Below are 12,046 nucleotides of genomic sequence, written 5' to 3' on the forward strand. Positions count from 1 at the left end.
ATCGAGGAAGGAGGGGACGAATCGCAGATCTTAGCGCAGAGGCGGGATCGATGAAGGGTTTCAGTTGGGATTTCGGTGGAGGCGATCGCCTAGGCTGCGATCGAGATAGGGAGAGGGAGCTGGGTTCGGTCACGAGTGGAGGGAGGCTACGATGCTTCTCTGTGAAGACGGATCGAGAGAAAGGGATCGAGCAGAGAGCGGGAAAGTCGGTTGCCTTCGTCGCAGGGAGGAGGCGAGCGGGGTCTTCCTGTTCGCAGAGGAGCGTCCGAGCAGGGTTTTTCAGCGCAGGAAGGAGAGGAGGTGAGCGATGCCTCTTCTGCGTTGTGGAAGAGCTCACGGGATCGAGCGTCTGTTATCAGTCGCGCGCGAGAGGGAGGAGCGGACGAGCGGGGTCGAGCGGGGAAAGAGCGATTCGAGGAAGAGAGGAGAGGGAAGAGCAGGGAGCAGGTTTCAGAACAATGGGGAGAAGTCGAGCGCTCTTGTCGAGCGGGATCGAACGCGAGGAAACCTCCAAGCCGAGCGGGAGGAGGGAGTCGAGATTGAGCGTGAGGAGGAAGAGGAAGTCCAATTGTCTCTCTCGCTCTCGAGGAAGAAGCTGACGTTTTTTTTTTAGAATATCTTTCTTTCAGGCAGCCAGCTTAAATGGAAATATTTAATGGGGGATTAAATCATAAATTTTAATTTTAAAATTTGAAATTTGAAATCTATGGGCTGAAGTAATTAGCCCATGTTCAGTCTGAATCGAACCCAAGTCGGATCTGGCTTGAGCCCGTGCCCACGTACCGCTAAAAAAATGCATCAATTTCCGTGCTAGTCGCTCGTACCCGAAACCATAACAATGCGGGTGTCCTTCCTAGCTAAAATTGACGTTCCGGACGCGTGGGTGCAGTCTGTTTCGTCATCCGGGGTCGTCCGGACGAGTTCGCCGGCGGGCGAGTCAATTTAAGCCAAAATTGACAAAGTCGTGTGTGGTGCAGTGAGTGCATGAATTGCGGCATTCACGAGTAATCGAGTCACAAAGGGTTCACCTAAGGTTGTTTGATCCTATAGGAACTCATTTTCGGGCCCTCTACATGTTGGTCCTTAGCCCTTGCAACTAAAAGTTTAGTGCTTGGAACCACTCATGCGAGTTCTTCACAAAAATGAGTTAAGAATTGACTTGAAGTTTTACGGGAGGTGGGCTCCATTGCTAGTCCGCTAGGATGGTCAATAAGAATTCCTAAAGCTAGATCCTAGGTTCTAAGAGCAGGAGACTAAGACCTCACTAAAAATGAGGTCAACAACATAGATCCTTTTTCTCCACTGTATCCTATTGAGTGTCATATTTTAATTTAATAAATTAAGATCATTTTCATACAACATGCCTGAGTCTAATTGTATACTTGTATTTTTCGTATACTTGTATACTTGTGTTGATGAAAGTTGTGTTTCGGGATATGATGATTTTGTTTTAATGCATTTTTTTTAATAGAAACTTAATCATTTTATGATTTTGAAGTGATTGGTGGAGTTTCAAGTCTAGTTGATTTCTAAATAAATCTAACTAAATGATGGAATTAAATAAATTTTATTTTGTTTCTCTAAGTTTGTTTTCTAACTTGAAACCTAACGGGGCCATTACATAGTCACAGTGTTCTTATTCATGTTCTGTAGTGATTTGATCGCCTTCTTCAAGTACGTTGAAATCTCTCTTCTAAAGGTTTGTAGTTGTGAGGTTGTGCTAATAATTTTATGTTCTTATTTCTCCTGTCGATAAAGACTGGGAGTCAGATTGTTTATTCAAAATATGCTGGAACTGAGTTGGAATTCAGTGGAGCCAAGCATATCATTTTGAAAGAAGATGACATTGTCGGCATTCTCGAAACTGATGATGCCAAGGATTTACAGCCCCTGAATGATAGAGTTCTTATCAAGGTCTGATTTTAAGCATTTTAGATCATTAATGTTAGTTATTCTTCTCTCAGCTTTTCTTTTTTCTGTCTAAATTTGAAGTGAATGGGCGCAATAATATTTTTTTTTCTTGTGGCCAAAATGCTTAAAATTTCGTGACTTAAGCACACCTCTGCTTAACATTTTGGAAGATTTACATTTATATCACTCAAACTTTTTCTATTTACACATCAAACACCTAAACTTCAATTTTTTACTCATAAAACACCTTACCAATGCATGAAAAGGTGTGTTTCACTTTTTAAAAGTTAAAAGTAACAGTATTTTTTGATGTGATGAAATATTTGGGTTGTATAAATGTAATAAGTAAAATTTAGGTGTTGGATTTGTAAATACATTGTAATTGGGTGGATGGTAGTAGTATGTATGTAAATGCTCTTAATATTTTTAGTAGGTTTCTTATAGCCTGCTGAATGCTAACAATTGAATAGTGCTCGTTAATCTCATCCAGGTTGCCCCTCCTGAGGAGAAAACATCTGGTGGCTTACTGCTTACTGAGGCAGCCAAAGAGAAGCCTTCAATTGGGACAGTGAGTCACTTTTGTTTTTTAACCTGAATCTTAATTTACTCTTGTTTTATCAACTAATAGTAATCTTCTTTAATTTATTAAATTTTCTACCAATCTTTGATCAAAATTTCATTTGGATTTCATTGTTTCTTGGTTATAACAGGTGATCGCAGTTGGACCTGGTTCTTTGGATGAAGACGGCAACAGAAAGCCACTAACCATCAGCACTGGAAGTACAGTTCTGTATTCTAAATTTGCCGGAAGTGAATTAAAGGGTCCTGATAGTTCGGATTACATTGTCTTGAGAGCATCTGATGTGATGGCAGTTCTCTCTTAAGTTAATTGATTCGGCTTTTTGAGGTGAGCTGGTGTTGCGGCCCATGCTTTTTTTAGGCTTAAGTTTCTCATTTCTGCTGTCCCATGAAATTGTTGTTGATTTGATTCCAAGATGCAAGTTTTCTGTTAGATCTGAACTTGTGTTAAATTATGAGGCTTTTTGCCAATTCCAAACATATAATTCAGAACATAGCTAAAGTTTTGAATGTGATATGTTACTGAAGTTTTGAGTAATGTGAATAGGAAGTTTTGTTTTTGCATGTTTTGATTGATTTCAATAATTCATGCAAAAATGAGGAAAAAGTAGCTTTACTCATGAGCGGTTGGATTTTTTATTGAGCTTTGTGCAGTTGGTGTTTCTTTAGGGGCTTTACGGTTGGCCTTTTAGAAAATATTGCGTCTGGAGTCCGTCCGGTGTCCGGACGCGAGCTGCGTCCAGACTCCGGATGCAATATTTTTTCCTGAAAAGGGGGGAATTGTATTTGCAATATCTGTATTTTAGTTTTTCTGTTGTTTGGCGAGGCTCATATGGAAGCAGTGCTACATTCATCGTATTCCAAATGCACCAAACCTATCTTTCTTCCTGTTTTTAGAAAGCCTGATTCAAGTTGTGCCTGTCGCAACTCAAAGTCTGTATAAACCCTTCTCAGGTGATTTTATGTGTTTCAGCGTTTTGCCTATTATAATCATAATCATGATAGGCAACAAACTCGTTACTAAATGTTAAGCGTCAAGAAAATTTTAAAAAAAATCACCGGAGACTTCCCCCAAAGCTCTACTACCAATTATGAGTTGAATGAAGTCATTGTCGGGCTTGAAGGATTTTCTGCTAGTTTTGAGCCTACACCATCTGATATGGAGTAATGTTTTTGATTTTGTTGATTCTGATTATTATGATTTTTATGGTTTCTCTGATATGAGCTATGATTGACATTATTTCTGCAAAATCTTCAAACCGAAGGCATTTTTTCTCATATGGAGTTGTTACTTTGTGAGAATGGTTTCGGCAATCAGACACTTTTTATTGTTTATCCAGCCATCCTTATGTCAATGACATCTGGTATGCTTTGTATTTTTTATTTGTTTTTTAGTGCTTGAATGGACAATATTGAAGTGTTTTCTAGAATCAAGATTGAAATATGGGATTCCATGTTGATCCAACCTTGAAACTCATATTTAATTCAAAGTTATTTGTTTCAAAGTTGAGCAGACAAGAGTTGCTGAATTTTGCTCTATTAGATGAGCTCGGCCATTTTATCCGAGGTAGGCACGAGTAAAAAAAATGGTTGGTTCTATTTTAATTGATTTTTTTATTTTTCAATTCCATCATGTGTTTATGTATAGTTGCATGTGTATCATATTAGAAGGAATCATAGAACCAACTTTGCGCTCATTAAGTCTAAAATTTAAAAAGAAATTTTATTCTGGCAAATTTACATATAACAACAAATAACAATAACAAAGCCTTAATCCCATTAGTTGGGTAGGCTACATGAATCTTTTTTTCGTTGCATCTTATTTAATGTCATATTTTCATTTAGTTCTAGTAAATTAAGAACATCTTTTATACAATAAGGTCTGGTCTTTCTAGATCTACCTCTGCCTTTTTTAATACAGGTCGAAACTAAAACATTTATTCTCCTAATTGGATTATCACTAGAGCTACACCAACTCTTTCATGAAGATATTCATTTCACATTTAGTCTGTAAGTGTAAAGCCACTCATCAACCTAATCAATCTCATCTTCGTAACACTTAAATTTAGTATTATGCTTTTCTTTTAAAGGCCAGCATTTGGTGCTATAGAGCATTGCTGGTTTCACCATCATCTTATAAAATATTCCTTTCAGTCTATGCAGTACTTTTCTATTACACAAAAGTCTCGAAGCATTCTTCTACTTAAACCAACCAACTTGAATTCTACTATTAACATCTCCATCTATATTACCATTGCTTTGAAGAACAGACTCGAGATGTCTAAATCGTTCACGTCTTTTAATATTTTTATCACCAAAAGTTACACTTCTGTCACTAGAGCTACTACTACTAAAATTACATTCCTTGTATTCAGTTTTAGTTCTACTGAAATGAAAGCGTTTAGACTCCAATGTAGACCCCATAATTCATATTTTTTCTGGGTTTTTTCTCTCTTCATATTCACGAGAATGATATCATCAGCAAAAAAAATACATCAAGGTACATCCTCCTATAAATGTCCTGCAAAACAATTCACAACTAAAGTAAAAAGATATGGGCTTAAAGCTGATCCCTGATGTAATACAACATAAATAGGAAAATAATTGGTCAATCCTCCTTCAACTCGAACACAAGTAACAACGCTAGTATACATATCTTTAATGACTTGAATATAAGTCATATCAACAGCTTTCTTCTCAATAACTCTCCAAAAGATATCTTTTGGAATCTCATCGTAATCTTCTTCTAAATCAATAAAGATCAAATGGAGATCTTCCTTATTATCTCTGAACTTCTTCATTAAACTTCTCAATAAATGTATAGCTTCCATAGTAGACTTGCCCGTCATAAATCCAATTTGATTATGAGAAATCTTTGTAACATGTCTTAACCTATGTTCAATTACTCTCCCGTAATTTTAAAGTATGACACATCAACTTAATTCCTCTATAATTTACAAACTCTTGTGCATCTCTTTTATTCTTAAAAATGAGGATCAAAATACTCTTCCTTCACTCTTCAGACATCTTTTTAGTTTTTAAAATAATATTAAAGAGTTTAGTAAGCCAAGAAACTCTCAAATCTTCTAAAAATTTCCACACTTCAATTAGGATATCTTCACGGTAAAGGAAGAGGATGGGATTTTGACAAATCCAAGGTAAAGTGCTTTCGATGTCATAAATATGGTCATTATGCATCTGAATTTTATACAAAGTTGCCTCATGGTAAAGGAAGGGAAGAAAGTTCAAATTTTGGCGCGGAGAAGGAAGCAAAGATGTTGTTGATGGTTGTTCAAGATGGAAAAAAAAAACTGAAGCTGATATTTGGTATATAGATACAGGCTGCAGTAACCATATGAGTGGAAGTAAGTCTTTTTTTCCTATCTAAATGAAGATTTTCATTCTACATTGTGCTTTGGTGATCATTCTACTATAAAAGTGATGGGCAAATGCGATATTAAGATAAGAACCAAGAATGATTTTGTGGAAATGATTTCTAATTGTTGTATGTTCCTGACCTGAAAAGAATTTATTGAGTGCTGATCAGTTACAAGAAAAGGGTTAAGTAATCACTATTAAGAATGATATTTGTGAAATTTATGATTTTGTTAGAGGTGCTATTGCAGTTTTTTAGATGAATTCAAACATATTGTTTCCATTGAAGATTGAAAGCATTCAATATTGCTTGATGGCCGAGATGAAAGATCCTTCATGGCTTTGGCATTTTCATTACGACCACTTGAGTTTTGGTGGATTGAAAACCCTCAACAGAAAAATATGGTGATGGGCCATCCTCAAACCACCACTCCTTCCCAAATAGGTGAATAATGTGTTGTTAGTAGACAACATCGTTCTGACTTTCCAAAACGAAAGTCATGGAGAGCAAAAGAAGTTTTGCAGCTGGTTCATTCAGACATTTGTGGTTCAACAAACCCAATTTAATACTTCATTACCTTAATTGATGATCTTTCTAGAAAAAAACTTAGATTTATTTTTTACAAGAGATATTAGAAGCTTTCTCTACATTTCAAAAATTTAAAGCTCTTGTGAAGAATGAAACAAGAAAGAAAATTCAGACCCTATGAACAAAACGTGTTGGTGAATATTGCTCAACAGAGTTTGAAGCTTTTTGTGTAGGACATGACATTCAAAAAGAACTTACAGATGCATATATACCACAACAAAATGGTGTATCAGAAAGAAAAAGTAGAGCCATTCTCGACATCGTGAGAGGTTTGATGGGAAAATGAATAATTCCAAGGTCTTTTTGGCCATAAGCAGTAATATAGAGCATTCATCTTTTGAACAGTAGCACAACCTTTGTTATTCAAAACATAACACCAGAAAAGGCTTGGAGTGGGAGAAGACCAAATGTGGATCATTTCAGAATCTTTGGATGCATTGCATCTGCTCATGTTTCAGATCAGAAAATGAAGAAACTTGATGACAAAGCTGTAAAATGTGTCTTTCTTGGTGTAATCCAAAGCATACAAATTGTTCAATCCACTACCAAAAAGGATTGTGACAAGTAGGGATGTTGTTTTTAATGAAGAAAACACTTGGGATTGAAATAGGCAGCAACCTACTCAAGTTTTTTATGAAGATTATGTTGATCTAAAGAAAATTTCAGAACCTTACTTGACTGAAAACTCATCAAGTGCTACTCATACAGCTATTGAAGCTGCACCAACAACTGCTAGAATTAATTCTCTTCGTCGTATTTGAAGAAGGCCAACTTGGACGCACGACTATGAGGTAACTGGAATTGACAATTCAGAAGATCCAATTACATATTTTGCTCTATTTTCATATTAAGATCCTACCACGTTTGAAACTGCCGTCAAAGAAGAAAAATGGAGAAAAACAATGGATGCTGAAATTGATTCCGTTGAACGGAATGACACTTGGGAGCTCTCTGATCTTCCAAATGAGTTTAAAACAATGTTGAAAGAAAATGGTGAAATTGACATGCACAAAACACACTTGGTTGTCAAAAGATACAAGCAGCAATATGGGGTTGATTATACAAAAGTCTTTTCTACAGTAGCAAGACATGACACAATCAGGTTGGTGTTGCATTGGCAACACAAAATTCTTGGCCTTTATTCCAACTACATGTCAAATCAGCATTCTTGCATGTGTACTTAGAGGAACATGTATTTATCGAGCAACCCCCTAGTTATGTGAAGATTGGAAATGAGCATAAAGTTTAACGATTGAAAAAAGCTCTTTATGGACTTAAGCAAGCTCCACGAGCTTGGTATAATCATATTGAGTATTATTTTCTTAAAGTTGGTCTTTCTAAGTGTCCGTATGAACATACATTTTTTGTTAAGATTGGAGATAAAGGGAAAATGCTCAATGCATGCCTATATGTTGATGATCTTATATTTACTGGAAATTGTGATGTTATGTTTGAAGAATTTAAAAGGTGTATGATGAATGAATTTGAAATGTATGACCTTGGTATGATGCACTACTATCTTGGCATAAAAGTAGATCAATTGGCTGATGGGATCTTTATTTCTCAGAAGAAGTGAGTTGGAGAAATCTTGAACATATTTAAGATGAAGGATTGTAATCTTGTGAATACTCCAGCTAAAGTTGGCTTGAAGTTACACAAAGATCATGAAGGAAGAAAAATTGACAGCAACTTTACAAACAAATTGTGGGTAGTTTGATGTATTTAACCACAACAAGGATAGATATAATGTATTATGTGAGTTTAATCATAAGGTATATAGAGATTCCTACATAAATGCCCTTGTTAGCTGCCAAAAGACTTCTTCGTTACTTTCAAGGAACAAGAGACCTTAAAATATTTTACAAGAAGGGTGTAAAGTCTAATTTGTTAGGTTTTACTGACAGTAATTGTGTAGGAGATCAAAATGATAGAAGAAGCATTTCATGCCATGCTTTTATGTTTAGAACAAGTGTTATTTCGTGGTCATCTAAGAAGCAACCCATTGTCACCATGTCAAGCACATAAGCTGAGTTTTTTGCTGCTACAACTTGTGCTTGCCAAGTTGTTTAGTTAAGGAGAGTTCTTGAAGAGCTGAAATTCAAGCAACTAGGAGCTACTAAAATTTTTTGTGACAATAATTCAACAATCAAGCTCTCCAAGAATCCTGTGTTGCATGGAAGAAGCAAGCACATTGATGTGAAGTTTTATTTCTTGAGAGATCTTACCAATAATGGAACAATTGATCTAATTTATTGCAGAAGTGAAGATCAGATTCCTGATATATTCACGAAAGCTCTCAAGATGGAGTCATTTATGAAGCTTAGAAGATCACTTGTAGTCTGCTCGCTGGAAACAATCAAGACTTTAAACTGAATGTAAGCAAACATCAGTTTAAGGGAGGGATTGTTGATTAATTAGCTATTTTTACTTATTGGTTAATTGGTTGTTGCATGTTTGAAGTGGTGGGTTGTGAGGTAGTTGCTACATGTTTGAAGTAGTACAATAGTAATTTTTCATTATTTTATTTTGTGTGTGAGAAAAAAAAAGAAAGAAAGAAAAATATTTCCTCTTTCTTTTTAACTTGTATCAATATATGTAAATTTTTATTATCAAGTAAAATAATGTGATTAGTTATTTTTTTAAAAAAATACATGTAATAAATATAATCCTAATATGAAATTATATCCTAAGCTTTTAACCCAATAATTTTCACATAAATAGCCCCTCTTGAACATGCTCCAATCAAATATACCATAACAATAATAAAGTTACATAACATTATTGATGCTCTCAATATTTACCATACAAATCATATTAAAAACAATTCAAATTCATACAATTAATTTCAAGGATGAGATCGAATTAAAAGTGCAATCATATGAGATGGAAAGAACATAGCCATAAACATTCTGGCACAGTTCTGAATTATTTGAAGTCCTCTTTGCCCATTTATCCAACCATTCCTTCCATTCCTCTCATCTATCAAGAGAGCCGATCATCACCCTGAACCAAAAAAAAAAAAACAAATTAAAAAAAATAATAATTAAAATAAACCGTAATTGCTTGAAAAATTCTTATTATAGAAATAATCTTATAAAACTAAGCTTTTTTTAAGACGACCAAACATTAAAAATTAAATTTATTTTTTTTATGCTTTTTTGTTGAGTTTAGTAAATCCGATGAATTTAAGAATTTTTTTAATCATCGCTTCCCTCAGTCGAATGAAAAAGTAATCCGTCCGGACGTGTGGTCAGCGTGTTCAGACGGCCAACCACCGACCGCCACGCCCCTTGTCGAGGTGCACGATGATGTGGCATCCGACAGTTCGCCGTCTGGCGTGCGGTGTCTAAACATAATATTTTCTCGAGTGATATTCGAGCATCGAACGGGCAAAAAAAAAAAAAAACCCTAGATTTACATAAAAGGAAAAAAAAATCTCCAAATTAAACCATCACGATCGAATATGAAAACAATTATTAAAAAAAAAAAAAACAGTTGAGGACGAACCAATCATAGACGGTAGGGCTCCGCGGCTGCGCCACCTTCTTCCGACGCAAAGCCGGAGAAGACGGATCACAACCGCCGGCGATGGCCGGAATTATGTCGAGGGAGGCGGCGGCGGAGTTTGAGGAGGAGAAGCGGCGGACTTGGCCGGAGTCGGGGAAAGGGCCGGCCACCGTTTCGTCCCAGAGGTGGTTGAAGAAGCTCGTCTGAATTGCAGCCATCGTGTTTGATAGAACGCCTGAGAGGGAACTAGATCTCTTTTTATGCAGGGAGTTGTTGTGTGTTGTTATTTATATAGTTTGCAGATGATTTATTATGAGCCGAACAAGGAGGATAAGCCTTAATCGATGATGATTGAATAACTAATAATATTTTAAAGAGATATTTACATAAATGCCACTCAATTACTTTGTATTTACATTTTACATCCATACCAACCTTATCCATGCATAAAAAACGTGTATTTTACCTTCTAAAAGCTAAAATGGTGGTATTTTTTGTGGTATAAATGTAAAAAAAGTAAAATTTAGGTGTTATTTTAAATTATGATTTTATTTGTATGAATATAATTTATGAAAAGAATATGTAATTATTTTGTGGTTTAATTAATATATATATTAAGAAGTATATTAAGTGGTATTGTTAAAATTTATGATTTTGGCATGGAAATTTAATTAATATTCTTGCGTTTTATTCATTTAATAATTAAAAAAATTAATATAATTTTATCTTGATTAATTTAATTAAAAACAAATTGAATCAATAGCTAAAGTTTAAAAATAAAAAAAATCAAAATTATAATAATTAAATTTCCAAAAAAAGATTAATTTGCATTGATTTTATCAAAACAATCCACGCTCTTAATCTTTGGTGGTATAGACCATTAAACTTGCTAAAGATAATGATAATAATTTTTTTTTTTTAATCTATATTGATGACTTCTTCTAATTATACAGAACGATGACAACATGGCAACTATTTTCTTAAATTGGGGTATATTTGGAACATTGGTGTTATAAATGTAAATATGAAAGTGTAGTGGTAGATGTATAAATAAATAAATATTATGGGATTTTTATGTAATTTTTTTATAAAAAAGAAAAGCAAGAGTTTTTATTAATGAAGCACATGTAAATCCTTCAAAAACATTTGTTATGCTTAATTTTAAGATGACATAAATAACACATTTATTTACATATATTGGGCCACATAAAATAATTGTTAATTTATTTTCCAACAATCTCCCACTGGGCCACATATGTCATTTTATAAATGTGTTTACTTTAGTGAGCTCAAACTTTAATATTATATATAGGGGCATTCTTTAACTATCTTGTCCATTAATTATATTAATATAAGAACAAAGAGGCCTTAATCACAAGTATAATATGATTGGACCCATCAATAATCATGTATATCAATATAATCAAATGACATATCAAATATGGACATGTAGCACAAAAATTACAAGCAATATGATCTACATATGCTTAATTCCAAATAGTTCAAACTGAAACTTTAATGAGTTCATAAAAAATTGATCATTTTTGCATATATATATAAAAGAAAAAAAATCAAAATACAAAATTCCAACTAAAATTATATATTATCAAATATTGAAGATCCATATAAGCAATATGCTCATGAAAAATCTTGGGTAGAACTTCGTTAGTGAGCGGATCCACAGTCATGGATTTTGTGTCCATGTGTTTAATAGACATTTGACTATTATAAACTCTTTTTTTAAAAAAAATATATAATCTCTATATGCTTTGATTTTGAAGAATTTCTATTGTTATTGGGATATATAACTTCACATTTATTATCACAAAATAGCTTAAATAATCTTTTTATGCTTTTCACAATTTGTTGCCTTAGGATTAAGTTTCACAACTATATTTCATGATTGGACGCTTCATAACATGCTATAAATATTGTTGCTATAGTGGAAGAAGTTATTAGTGACTATATAACACTCTTCCAAAAAATATCTCATCAAGTAAGCAGACAAATATATCCTAAAGTGGATCAACAACTATCTTGACATCCACCAAAATCTAAATCCGAGTAACCAATGATCTTAAGTTG

General features: G+C 34.3%; 2 protein-coding genes across 2 annotated transcripts in view; one reads left to right on the forward strand and one right to left on the reverse strand.

Moving 5' to 3' along the window:
• LOC110026006 (20 kDa chaperonin, chloroplastic) overlaps window positions 1-3,004 on the forward strand; it is an 18,314-nt gene extending 15,310 nt beyond the window's left edge. Inside the window, exons 4-6 of the mRNA XM_020726746.1 lie at window positions 1,759-1,914; window positions 2,402-2,479; window positions 2,622-3,004. Of these exons, the coding sequence (XP_020582405.1) occupies window positions 1,759-1,914; window positions 2,402-2,479; window positions 2,622-2,795 (408 nt within the window). The 3' untranslated portion in view covers window positions 2,796-3,004. The remainder of the gene's footprint in view (window positions 1-1,758; window positions 1,915-2,401; window positions 2,480-2,621) is intronic.
• A 6,156-nt stretch (window positions 3,005-9,160) lies between these two features.
• Window positions 9,161-10,256, reverse strand: LOC110026049. Its single transcript, XM_020726818.1, has 2 exons — window positions 9,962-10,256; window positions 9,161-9,457 (listed from the first exon to the last, which is right to left on the reverse strand). The coding sequence occupies exons 1-2, from the start codon at window positions 10,177-10,179 to the stop codon at window positions 9,430-9,432; spliced, it is 246 nt and encodes an 81-aa protein (XP_020582477.1). The 5' UTR covers window positions 10,180-10,256; the 3' UTR covers window positions 9,161-9,429.
• Between the last annotated feature and the right edge of the window lie 1,790 nt (window positions 10,257-12,046).

This window comes from Phalaenopsis equestris, unplaced genomic scaffold, assembly GCF_001263595.1.
Source record: "Phalaenopsis equestris unplaced genomic scaffold, ASM126359v1 Scaffold000347, whole genome shotgun sequence".
In the NCBI taxonomy this organism is placed as follows: Eukaryota; Viridiplantae; Streptophyta; class Magnoliopsida; order Asparagales; family Orchidaceae; genus Phalaenopsis; species Phalaenopsis equestris.

Coding starts and splice junctions, on each gene's coding strand:
- LOC110026049 (XM_020726818.1), bottom strand. CDS start 10,179: ATGGCTGCAATTCAGACGAGCTTCTTCAACCACCTCTGGGACGAAACG. Junction 9,458..9,961: donor AGCCCTACCGTCTATGATTG/GTTCGTCCTCAA, acceptor TTTTTGGTTCAG/GGTGATGATCGGCTCTCTTG.